The sequence below is a fragment of the Stegodyphus dumicola genome, chromosome 8 (genome assembly GCF_044657685.1).
Source record: "Stegodyphus dumicola isolate Sdum_Otavi_A_Nest chromosome 8, ASM4465768v1".
Lineage (NCBI taxonomy): Eukaryota > Metazoa > Arthropoda > Arachnida > Araneae > Eresidae > Stegodyphus > Stegodyphus dumicola.
The window spans coordinates 63,921,830-63,935,934 of NC_140775.1; the positions used below are offsets into that span (position 1 = coordinate 63,921,830).

At 30.3% G+C, this 14,105-nt stretch overlaps 1 protein-coding gene across 1 annotated transcript in view; it reads right to left on the reverse strand.

Annotated features, from left to right (window-relative positions):
* LOC118191461 (uncharacterized) overlaps positions 1–14,105 on the reverse strand; it is an 85,723-nt gene that overhangs the window by 19,340 nt on the left and 52,278 nt on the right. The window contains exon 6 of the mRNA XM_035362262.2: positions 9,060–9,152. Coding sequence (XP_035218153.2) covers positions 9,060–9,152 — 93 coding nt within the window. The remainder of the gene's footprint in view (positions 1–9,059; positions 9,153–14,105) is intronic.

Consider the following 14,105-nt stretch of genomic DNA (forward strand, 5'->3'; position numbering starts at 1 on the left):
AAATAAAAATGAGCTTTTTGAAAGAGTTCAAATCGTATAATTCCATTTTAAACTAATGTATCATTTATATGTTTGCATCCAAATTCATTTGGTTGTGTGAATGTGAAGTATGGACATTTTATTATTGAAATATGAGGACAAGATGTGTTTCCTTAAAAAAAAAATTCATTTTACTCTTCTGATTTCTCGTCTAAAACGAACTACTGAGAAATTTTCTAGGCATGATATGAAAATCATTCAGAAATAATATCATATTTGATGAAATTGCTTTTTAGCGTTGATAAAATAAAGTACTGGAAGTACATGAAATCGTATGATGTATTTTTTACCCTAAGGAAAATACGTCCGTTTTACTGAAAGTGTTATCGAATAAAAATGTCCAAATGATATTTGATTATGAATATTTTACTGTTATGAAGATGTGTTTATTTCCAAATTTCAATACGGTTGGAACATAAAATTCTCAGCAAGTAAGAGTAAACATTTATGAAAAATAGCTGTTAGTGAAAGAAAAATGTAAATAGCTTGTTATAAAATCATCGCAACCATTATACAAAGATTGAAAAAATTTGATGATGATCTGGGTGATACAAAAAATTTCAAAAAAGGAAATAAGAATTTCCGATTCTTTGTCTACATCAAGATTTGAAATGACACAGTTAGATGCTCAGTTAAAGATAGACAACTTTAACTTTCGGAGGGAAAACAATTTGTTATTTACGACTACGGTTGATTAATTAAAACAAAGAAGGGCTGTCTCTGTATTGGAAGCAATGCATTTTTGAAAGACTTTTAAAGAAAACTGGCTCGTATTCCTGTTACATGTGGGGAGAACTCAAACTACTGGTGTTCAGTGACATTACTGCTCGGCTTCTAATGGACGTTATTTACGACTAAGGACTGATGAGCTATGTTAAATTAGGTACTGATTATCATTTATTTTTAAATTCATTAGTTAATACTTATGATTGGGGTTTTACTAAAAAGGTCAATATTGCTTGACATTGAAAATGCAACACCAAGAAGGAGTGGTCAGAAATTTATGCAAATTTTCGAGTAGACGCACGTCACTGAGTTATGTGAATGATGTGAAATGCACAGCTCTCCAATGCGTGTGAAGTAAGATATAAGGGAAGAAACGTGCAGAATGGGCAATATTTGTGTCGTTATTTCTGCCAGACGAATTATCGAAGAAAGTTGGTTTTTGTCCCAGAGGATACGTGTAATAGAAGAGAATGCCAGGATGCTGTCAACAAAGGCACTTCCAGCAGACAGATGGTTTTACGAGGGGTATAGTGATCGGACTGAGAAGGGTGGGTTGGTCCTTATGTCAAATCGCAGCTGATACCCACATGGATGAGAGCACGGTGCATCGGCTATGGCGAACATGGTTGGAACAAGGAAATGTGGAAGAAGGAGGTGTGCAGGTGCAGCCAGAGTGACGTCAGAACATGTGAATAATGGAATCAGTACCCAAAAAATAAATAAAAAATGAAAAAAAAATATTATTGCTATATTTATATATATATATGCTTTTATTTTATATTTATATTAGGTCCAAATGGGCAATTTTTTTCATTTACAGACACATACATGTTTCGAGAGCATTTGGGCTGACGCCACATTGGCCTAAAAATATTTACAAATAGCATACCATTAGAATTTCCGATACACAGGCTTGCAGGCTGTAGACAAAAATGTTTTATTCCTGACAGTGTTGCCATTTCTCGCTTTGAAACTGTTAAGATTTTTAGTCAAAAATCCATTAAAGTTATACAGAATATGAAATAGACAATAATAACAAATTCCAGATTCCAAATTCGGGCTTCCAAGTGTCCTGTTTGGAAGGAGGACTATGTGATCCAAAATGTGATGACTCTAGGTAATGTTTTTCCACAATGCGAAAAACATACATACGTTCATGTAGATTCTCATTATTTAGTTCCTTTAAATAAATATAGGGCAATAATATTTATTGGCAACAGTTTAAAAAGTGACTCGACGCAAAATGCCGTTTCAAAACTAATAGCCCTTCTGTACTAACTTTCATTCGGACCTTAAAAAGGAATTATAAAATTAAAAACATTAAAATAAAATCTAGAAGCTTTCAGATTTTATATTACGCACAAGGGGACTTTTTTGACGCTTTGTGTGTTACCTTTATTTATTAAATACCATGTTCTTTGCAATAAGCACATAAATTCAAATTCAACAGCAATATTATAAAATATTTAAAAACAGCATACTTTTAGAACTTCTGATAAACAGTCTCGCACGCTGGAGATAAAACTGTTTTATCCCTTACAGTGTTACCACTGCTCGCTTTGAAACTCTTAAGTTTTCTAATAAAAAATTCGTTAAAGTTTTACAAAATATGAAAAAGATAATAAAACAAATTCGAACTTAAAAATTCCAGTTTCCAGTGTGCATATTCGAATGGAGGATTATGTTATTCAAAATTTGATGGCTCTAGGTACTGTATTTTTAATAATACAAGACAAAGTAATGTTAATGTAATTCATGAAACTTCTTAATTATTTCATTTCTTTTATTACTATAAAGAACAATAATATTTGGTGGCAACAATTTTAAAGTTGATTCGCCGTTTATAGTGAAATGCTATAAAATGTCATTTTGAGTAGCCCATCTGTCCTAGCGCCCCTTTGGGGTTAAAAAAAAAACTACGATTTAGAAAAATTTGTTTTCGAACTAAGTGAATTTTAAATCATTCAATGTTTATATATATATATAATCATAAAATCCGTTCTTAAATTTTGTATATATTATGCACATATTTATTATAAAATTGAAGCATTTTGCAGAAGATATTCCTACAGAATTGTATTCACAGAAATGCGTTCTTATATTCTGTTGAACATCTTTCTTCTATGATACTGAGAAAAGTTTAGCTTCTATTTCTGAAAACAGATCAAGTATTTTTAAACAGGGTACATGTTGTAAAGAAGCTGTAATGTAAAATGACTAGAAAAAAGAACATGATATGCGCTGAAAATTAGAGGAGGGGCGATAAGAATGAAAGGCAATGTGCGTGGTTATCCACGTATTATATATGGTATCTTTGATGAAAAAGACGCTATCCACGAGTCTGTAACCCCTGGATCTATATAACTACTATCTCTTTCTGTTCGATATTACCTGCTAATTGCATTAAAATTAGCTAACTATAGACTACAAGAAATATAGTAAGACTAGAATTCTGTTATTGTGGTTGTTGAGTTTAGTACTGTATGTGAATAAAATTTTTTAATCGGTTTCGTCTAGTTGAACTTTGCTAATAGCCAAATGATAAAACACTTGCTGATAGTTTGATTTAGGTTTGAAGATAGGAAAATGAGATGACTATATCATAGGTCTTTTGAGCAAAGTCAGTTTCCCTTAGAAATTGCCCTTCACGATGGCAGCCCTGACATGTTTACAATAAATAGCTTTCCTATGTTCTGCGATATCTAAATAGTATAACCTATTTTTAGTTGAAAATGAATAAATTATGCATTTTGTTTTGTAAAAAAAAAATTTGAAAACTTGTTGAATTTTAGTTTCTTAGAGGAGAAAAAGAAAAAAAAAAAAAAAAAAAGATTATATATTTATTTCTAACTGAACCAGACAACAATGTGAACAAAACTTAAATTTGTTTCTTCTAGTTGAAGTAGAAATATATTGTGCATTTTGGTGAATAAAAAGGCTTTCACACTTCAGTTTTGCCTTAGAATGTCTATTTTGTATTTTGTTATATGGAAATTAAAATCTTTAATTTTTTTTTCAAACCCTAGATGGGCAAAACATTATCTGTATAAAAAAATAGCAGTCACACATGTGCATAGTAATAAATAAATATGAGCCTCTAGGAGGCAAACCTGTTGCCCAGACTTTCTTAAATATTCGGATAGATTGTGATCATATTACTCCGGGTATTTGTTGAAATTAGTTGAATTTCTGTTGCAAAGCTTACTTCTACTTCAGTGCATGTTTTATATAATTTCTGATATTCGCACTTTAAGCATGTATATTAAAACATAAGTATTTTTGAGAAAAACTTAACTGAAGGAAGTTTAATTTAATCATGATCAGTTCTACACAATTTTATTTTAAAATCTGTTATCATTTGCATTTTTTTGAGTGCAAACAATTTTTTTTTTCTTTTCATATCTCCAAACTTTCACCATTTACACCCTTTAAAAATAACTGCATATTATTATACTGAAAAATAAAATTTAAAAATGTATTGAATTCTGGGAAATCTTAATTCATTATATCGAAAACCAATATTTATAAAATATTTATAAAACTTTATGTTTCTGTATTAGGTAACTTACATTGAAAGTAATACTGATAGAAAATGTTTAGTAAAACTATGCATTACCTCTATTTAGCTATAATATTTTGAACAAAATATTTTCAATTTTCCGACTGCACATACAAAACTTATATTCCATAAAACGCATCAAGAGTGTTGGCTCATCAGTGAACGAGCAATAAAGTCTCTGAACACTGATAATTCGGCCCAGGATTCGATTTTCAACAAAAGAGCTCACTGCGTAGCCGTTTTTAATTTCCCCACGTGTAACGCGTATACGAAACAGTTTCCCTCAGAAATTCCTCCATGAAGACATCCCTACCCTTAGGCAGATAACCTTTGAGGGTTTTGCCATAATCAAATTAAATAAAATTAAAAAAATAAGTAAGCATCATGAGCATTAGACTAGTGTCTCTGTTTCTTTCTATATACAAGTATATAGAAAGAGAAAGAATTATAGGAATAGAGATTAATAAAACCATGCGAATCAATCCATAAAAATCTGATGTCTTTTTTTCATTAATGCTCTTATATTTTTTCAACACAAAGATTTCGAAGGGCACCTGTTTATTTGCTCTTAGCCACCCCTCAAAAATAAGTAGTTGAATAGTAAAATATACTGATATTTTCTTAGATTTTAAAGAAAACAGTATCATTATGGCACAATTAATAAACTCGCAGCTTTCCTTACTTATGGCTATACACAAAAGAGGAAAATTCCATGACAAAAACTTAGAGGTCTGTAATTATGATTAGCAAATAAACAAGTTTTTTACTTCATATTCAGTTAATTAGTTCTGTCATTATATCAAATAAACTGTGGAATATTATTTATATCCGTAGCTTCAAATAAACTCTGGATCAAAAATACAAAATAAAATTTATAAAAAAAAGTTGGAAATAGAATAAGAAATTTTCTATTTTATTTTATTGAAAAAAGGAAACTATCTTGGGAACTATCGAAAATCATATTGCTTCAGCGAGAAAACATTCCTTTTATCCTAGGCAAGCCATCTTATATAAGAGGTAAATTCAACAACTAAAGTGAAGGGGTATTAGAAACATAAAAATATTTTGATATTACGGCCGTATGCACATTCATTGTCCATAAAAATTTAAATATATATATATATATAAACACGCACACACACATGTATATATATATATATATATATACATACATAAAAATGGAGGTTTATGGACACAAAAAAATTAAACATTTATAATTTTTTTCTTTCAAGGTCTTGATTTTCAGTTTCCCTCAAAATTTTTATTTGATAATAAAATCCATAACATAAAGCGAACAATTACTGTTACAAGTCAGATAACTTTCGAAGCGCTCTACTTCTTCATAACTCCTGAAGGGTAAAGTTATGACAGTGATTGATATTTTTACAGCCGACACTAATTAGTTCATCTGTATCATTCTCTGCAGGTGTGGGAGGTAGAGAAAAACTGCTTAACGCTTTCGGTGGGTTCAGTAAATAAAACATTCCACACTTTCCAAAAGCTCCATTGACAAAGCTGCTGAAGCTTTACAAAACAATACCTTATCTCTTTCAAAACCTTCGGAGGTTTAAGTAATACAGGCACTTGCATATTATTGCAACAAATTTTGAAGAAGTGGCAAATTTTTATAATGTGTCAAAATCTGGCATAACAATCCTTCAGTCAAACAGAGTCACTATTTTCATATGGGTTTTTGTTGTATTCCAAGCTTCAACAGTTTTTATACACAAATTGTGATATTCTCCCTCCATAAACTTAAATAATTAGAAAATAATACAACTATATAATATCATAATTATAAAATATCGCTTGGGGAATGAATATACCAAGAATGAAAGAAACTGTGTTAAAATTTCTGCATGAAAATGTATTTTGCCATGAAATCCCTAAAGAAAACAACCAGGAGATGTGTTTGGTAAATAAGTGGTGTGTAGTGTCAAGTTTGGGCAAATCTCTGACTCTTTTAGATCAAAATAGAATGCTGTGTACATCGGGAGAACAATGCTAAAAATTAGAGAAGGATTTCATGGAAAAAGTGTTTATTTTTTTATAGATCACATAATTCTAATTTAATAAATAAAATTTGCATTTAAAATATTTATAGTGTGTTTCGTTTTGATATGTTGATAATGTCTGCCGATTTACAATAAATATCAACAGTCTGGAAATATAAAAAAAGGGGAGGCGCAAAATTCCCAAACTTGCACCCGATAAGTAATTTTTACCTTTCATCTATTAAAAAAACCCTTCAGATTGTGCTAAGCAGTTGCATTGATATATACATACTGTAATGCAAATAATTATCACAATTCTTAAAAAACCTGATGTGTACACCAAATGACTTCCTTGTACAGAATATTAAATTTTATGCATCTTTTGCTGCATGTTATTTAAATTTCCTCGAATTTTATTAGGGATAAATTTCTCATTCAATTAATTCAGTTCTCACTTCACGAAAAAGCAAAAATACATAAAACCTCAAATATCTTTATTAAAAATTTAAAATATAGAAAAATATGAAAAAAAATCTGCATTTACAGATTTTATATTATGCCCAAAAGTCCTTTTTTTTAACATTTTGTGTGTTACCTTTATTTATTAAATATCATGTTCTTTGCACTTAAACCATAAAATTCAATTCAGCGACAATATCAAAAATAATAATAATAATGTTAAATCACACTAAAGAATAAGGTCCTTTCCATTTCGCCGGCGCAAATCTCGCCAATCAGACCTTATTGGCAACAACAGACAGTATACACATAAAAAATGTTAGTTCTAAGAATTTTTTATTTTGAAGGCATAAACATTTTAATATCATTTACAATTGTGTAAAAAGACATTCATTTAAGAATTTACTATGCTTTCATGGTACAACACCCTGAATCGCCGGTTAATATCACGTAACCCCTAGTGATCTCATCTGACATAAACTGCACTACAAAAATCTAATTCTCTCAGTAATTATCTACATTAATTTAAAGTTAAATCTTAATATAGAATACAAGTTTAAATGCAAGAATTATTTCAATTCGTATGAATAGCTTACTCAGAAATTATGTAAAACTGCAGTCTTCACTAGTGCATTCTCATTAGAATTAATGAATTTAACCCTTGACTGTGTCTTTTCTATATTTTCGCCTTCGGATGAGCAATGTGATTGCATCCTAATTGACTTAATTACCACGAATGGCCTTAGGGCATAAAATTGAACTATCTCATAAAAATTTTATGTAATTGTATGCCAGTATTGAAAAAAACAATCAATCTGATAAGAAATGGCTATGACTTGTTTTAAAAATTAAGTTCAAAAGGTAATCAGCAACAATATTCCATTTGACATTGGTTGCACCATTTTTGGCGACTTTATCTCCTGCGCCAGCAAAATGGAAAAGTACCAAGAATAAATGTGCTTTACGTATGAAGACTATGTTGTCCAAGTTTTTCTTATTTTTATTCACAACACATCTCACACATAAACATATTAGACTGAAATATAATCCAAGTATAATCGATCAGGTAATCTGAAGGAAGAAATGAACTAACCTAGCAAGCATATCCGTGACATTTCGAATTCTAAATATTTGTTTACATAAACATTTATTGCAAGGCCTGCTGGGAAAAAGATATCAGACGATTCCAAATGCAAGATAATTTTATTTTAACAATTTCAAAAGTGAATCGATGCAAAATGCCAAAACAAAATTAATAGCCCTTCTGGACAAATTGCCGCTTTGGGCTAATACAAAAACAAGCAATTCAGCCAACGGGCAAAATGGCAGCTTTTTCGGTGCACACTTTCGGTTTCCTTTTGATCCCACTCGGCAAAAAGACACTAAAGGCGCAAAAACTGATTCACTATTCTGCTAAGTTTCAACATATGGCTGTTATGGTAAAAACATAGGCTTAGCAGCACTTGAACAACATTTAAATTGTTGACAATTCTACAACTATTGCTCGTAGATTAACTGAAGGCATACAAGTCTTAACTGGATGATAAGAACAACATAATTCAATCATTTTTAAAGCAAAAAAATGCACAATTTACCAACATATAAGAATAAAAAAAAAGTGCTCACAGAGCTGAGTAACAGAGTGTGTGTGTATATATATATATATATTTATTTTAGGTGCGGCCGATGGCAACCAAAAAGGGAGGTGTACAACTACTAAAACAGCCCTATATACAAAATTTCAACATTCTGAGGCTACTTGATTTTGAGTTATGCAAAATACATATATACATCACCAAAAATATCTCTTTAAAATTTATTTTAATCCTTTTTGCAACCCGTTTTGGGGAAAAAGAATCCTTTTTTCTGTCCTTACATACAGGCAAAAACATCGTTCAATTGCATTTGATGGCAGTCAAAATGTACATTTTTGTTGAAATATGACACCCGAAAATTTTCGCGACTACAATACACCCTTTACTTCATACAAGGAAGTAACAATGAAAATTTAAACAAAAACTGACTACGAAAAAAAAAAAAATCAACAACCAAATGTCTCTGACAAAAAATAAATTTACAAGTTGAATAGAAATTCCAATGTGCAACAAAAACATATATACAGAATATAATATTGTGGGATCATTCTAAAATAAGCTTGTTCATAGCAAAAATTTATTCCCTTGGCCAAGAATTTAAATTACAAATTAAAAAAATTTAATGCAAAAATAATATATTTCAACTAGACTCAACAACATAAGCTAAATTAAAGGAAAAGTACATACAGCACCAAAATGTCCTTGATGCCCACAATTGAAGCAATAAATTGGAGTATCTTGAATTAGCTGTTTTCCTTCTACAAGTCCAGTGGGTTTTGTCTATGAGAGAAAATCAATATCAGAAATGAATGAAATTTTTAGTTATAGAATTACAAAAGTCATTAATTATTATAACACCAAATTAACATTCTTCACACAGAAAAAAAAAAAAAAAAGGACTAAGTGAAGTTTTTTAAGCTAACGTTTCCATGTTAAAGTACTGAAACCACTAAAAGTATTTGTCCATCATTTACCATATACTTGCACACTTTTTCCCAACACTTGACTTTTTTAAATCTAATACACATGATAGCCGAATGCACTCTTCAGTGAATTATTTGATGATAAAAACAGTTGTTTAACAATGACTAAAATTAAATATTCTCGTATTTAGAACAGAGTATTTTAGAATAAAAGTGCCTGCCCTCAGCAATATTTATGATGTTTTAAAGGTACTGTTCTGTTATTGGGACCGGACTCAGAAATGCATGAATGTATGTACGTACACTGCACCCTATCCCCAAATGGGGGGCCAGTTCTATTTCTCCCGTTCTACTGAGCCAATTGACAAAATTCAAATTACGTTCTTCATGTCTCGAAAGCGCGACTTAGGATATATATTAGATTTATGTATAGCATTGTTCTAACATAGGTATTTTGACACAAAATCAGACTTTTTCTGAAATAACATACCAATTTTTTCCATATTTCAATTCTATGACTCAGATTATGCCTAGATATTAAATTTTGTAAATTTGGTTTGAAATTTGCAGAAAAATTCAAAAATTTTCTTGGATCAATTTTTTCAGTTTGCGCCAAGAATAATTCACTTGGTGAACTTCTTAATATATGACAACCAATTCTCCTTTGCTTTTCATTATGCCAGAGTGGGGAAAAAAAAAAAAAAAAAAAAAAAAGGCACTTTGCTCCTATCTTTTTACATTGTGCATGGGAGGGAAAAAAGTCACATTCTTCCTACCTTCAAATAATTTTAGCAAAGTGTCTAAACCACCTTTGATGTTTTATCGCTTTCAACAAATATGCCAAATTTCAAAACAAGCCAATATATAAATTGACATATATCTTTGGAAATTTTGAATAAAAACTACAATTTTTTACAGGTATACTTAGAAATATGTCTACTTTAAGACGACGGTAAAAATTTTATAGATTATAAATCAATTTTTTTAAAAAATTTATAAAAATTATTTTAAAATATAAATTTTAAAAGTAAATAATAAAAAATGAGAGAATTTTATTTGGGAATGAACCTGAATTTCGAAATGTGAGAATCAAATAAGTTTAATAGAAAAAGAGAGATTAATAAATATATACCCAACTCAATTAACATTCGCTAAAATTTTGAGAGCTAATTTTTTAAAAACTACTCGTGCGATTTTTACAAAACTTGGAAGTTTCGTCATAATTTGAGTCGTAGAATTGAAACATGGAAAAAAATTGGCATGTTATTTCAGAAAAAGCTGATTTTGTGTCAAAAAATCGATATTACAACCAAGGCTGTGGAGTCGGAGTCATGGCTTCGGAATCGGGCAGATTTGGGGGTGAAAGGACTCAGAACTTGAAACAGGTCTACCCTGACTTCAGTTTTTGTTGGACAGTTTGAATTTGAAATGAAATTAAAATGAATTATAAAAAAATAATGACAACCTGAGTCATTATTTTTATTTATGAACTAAATACATTAAATAGTTATTTTCTATTGTATTGACTTATTAATAAATAAATATACGAGAGGAGGATGGATGTAATATTTGCCTTTAGTAATTAAACCGATTCATTCAGTTACAAATCTCACTGGTAAATTTAGGTTAGCAGTAAGAACTCCCAAAATTGAAGCCATTCTTAGGAAGCGAGCAGGAAAAGGAGCAATTATTGATCAAACAATGCAATAAGGAAGTACATATTTGATGATAAAGAGGTTATTAGAATCAAGAACCTTTTTTAGAAGATGTAGATAACCCTAATGTTTCACGAACAGAAAGACTGTGGAATGATCTTGCAGAATTGGAAACTCTTCTTTTTACACCGTATACAGCCACAAAAAAGCTGCAATCTGAAGAATTGACAGGAGGCGAGAATGGAAGAATGTGAAGTTTGTTCTTTCTGAAATGGAGGGTTTACTGCAGAAGGAATCATTTCTTCAATGAAGAAAAGAGAAACTAGTTTGCTAGACAATGAAATCTTGCTGGGTTCAATATATGTAGATCCAAAACACCGAATTTTCTTGAATGGCGAGCAAATTAAAAAGGCAAAGAAAGCCATCTACGAACTTTCATTAAGAATGAAATTATTCTTAGAACAATTGAAGAATTTGAATCAAGACAATCAATTTGCAAACATTGCAATTGAGTCTCTATCATGCGCTTCCAGTGATGAATTAGATTTTGAGAAATATTTTTGGATAATATTAAAAAGGCCAAGGCAAAGCAAATGGAAATAAAGAACCAAGAGGTTTTAGATATAAAAATAGAAAATACAAATAAGATTTCTGCAGGAAATCGAGAAATATGATTACGCTTGCAAGACACCTCTGTTAGAACTTATGAAAATCTATCCTCAAAAGTTAAAAGTAGCCCTAACAGTAACAGCGCTTCCTCCTACTCAAGTTAGAGTGGAAAGACTCTTCTCAGCTCTGAAGTTTATCAAATCGGATCTTTGGCCCTCCATCAAACAAGATTTTGCCAAAGATATACTGTTTCTTAGAAATAAGTAATGCCAGTTTTTCCATTTCCTAATAAATGCTAATTAATATAAATAATTTGCTATGCCATAAATTTTTTTCCCTATAGCATCTATTACTTCTTTTATATTAAAAACATAAGCTGTAACCAATGTTATGTATATGTTTACATGTGTATATATATATATATGGAGTCCAGTTGGTGTCTTTTAAATTCCAGGAGCGGAGTCAGTCATTTTCCCTACCAACTCCACAGCCCTGAATAGAACAATGCTATATATAAATCTAATACATATCCTAAGTCATGCTTTCGAGAAATGAAACATGCAAGTTGAATTTCATCAATCAGCCCAGTACAACGGGGGATACAGAACTGTCCCCCCCTTTTTTGCGCAGTGTACATATAGAAATCTTATTTTTGTATGCCCATCTTTTCTTTATTTTTAAACTTATCATTTTTATATCCAGCATATAATGCACACCTGTCAATTTCGATTCCCCCTTTTATTTGCATTAAAAGTGTACGTTATATGCCGGAATATATGGCATTTATTTTTCTGTTAACAGAGGGGGTGGCCATTTAGCAGCAAACGTATGTGTTAGCATAAAACCTAATTAGATAGCAGCAAACTTATTTACACACAAAACTTTATAAAGAAAATTAATATGTAATAACAGTATTGTATCATACATATAATATACATTTAATATGCAGAATTCTGAATCTGTGTTATTGTTCAATATGAATATGTTACCATATTTGGTGGATATTTAGTAATTGGCACCTTATTAATCCTCTGATCGGTAAGGTGTAGAATATTTTTCGTGATGTCTTTAAGAAAGTATAAAAGCATGAATCTTGATATACGAACAACAAATTAAGGAAATATCTTAAAAGTATATAAATCCATCTATAAAGCACAAAAGGCACTTGGACATTAAAATCAAGAAAATACCTCTTAACAGTGAAGCACCAAAAACAGCAAACTAGGTAATTACATATATATATCTAGTTTATAAAAACTTAGAAAATATAGTTCCTCACAAGCAGATCTACAAAACCTGAAACTCAAAAATAAAGATAATTCATATTTGAAAAAAGCTGATCTCCAGTACTATAAATGACAGCAGCTCAGATAATGAATAGATTACAAGTTTGAATGCTGTTGTAATCATTTTCAGAAATCTGAAATTCTAAATTACAAGTCAAGAAAGGACGAATTAAAAAAAAAAAGGTGGGAGAGGCAACAAAGAAGTCAATAAAAAGGTGAAAGAGCATATATGAGCTAAAATTGCACTGAAATATACAGTGGCTGCCAAAAGTGTTCATACACTTATGATTTTCATTGAAATAGGGCTCTATTCATTAATTAAAAGTAAACTTTCTGAATGAGATTTTAATAATAAGATCTATAATCTATTCGTAACAAAATTACATGAAATATTTTTTAAATATAGCGAAACTTTATTTTTAAGAAATTAATAATAAAAAAATGACAAACATTTTATCTCACAAAAGTCTTCCGAATATTTTTGGATAAAATCAAAGTTAGAATTATCGTTTGCTTTAATTTTTTATTGTTTATTTCATAATATTCTATTTATTACTGAAAAATGCGTCGCAGTCATAAAAAAATTACAAACAGCATTCAAAAATTGATAATTTTTCACCATAGTAGTGGTAAATCAATTTGAAATATCGCTAAGTGAGTTAATTTATCCCATTCTACAGTGCAATACGTGATAAAATGCTTTAAAGAAGAAAACTGGATTGAAAACAAGGTAAGAAAAGGTCGAACGATAAAGTTAACTAAACTTGATAAGAGATTTATTATTAAAAAATTTGTGAAAAACCCACATTTGAATGCTGTAAAAATTTCTGCAGAATTTAATGCAAAGTTTCTTACTTCAATTTCACCTGAAACTGTTCGATGAGTTCTCAGAGAAGCTGGATTATATGGGCATTCTGCTCGTAAAAAAGTTTTTGTTAGTGAGAAAAACAGAAAGCTTAGGCTTTCATTCGCAAAATCAATGATAAATACACTTGAAACATACTGGAATAATGCCCTATTTGCTGACGAAAGCAAATTTAGCATTTTTGGTTCTGATGGTCGAATAACTGTATGGAGAAGAAAAAATGAGGAACTTCATTCTAAGAACTTAGTTGGAACAGTTAAGAACAGTGGTGGAGGTGTTCTTGTGTGGGGGTGCATGGCAGCATCAGGACTAGGTAATTTGGTATTTATTGATGGCATAATGAATCATTCTCCTTATTTAAATATTTTAAAAGACAATTTAAAATTATCAGCCCA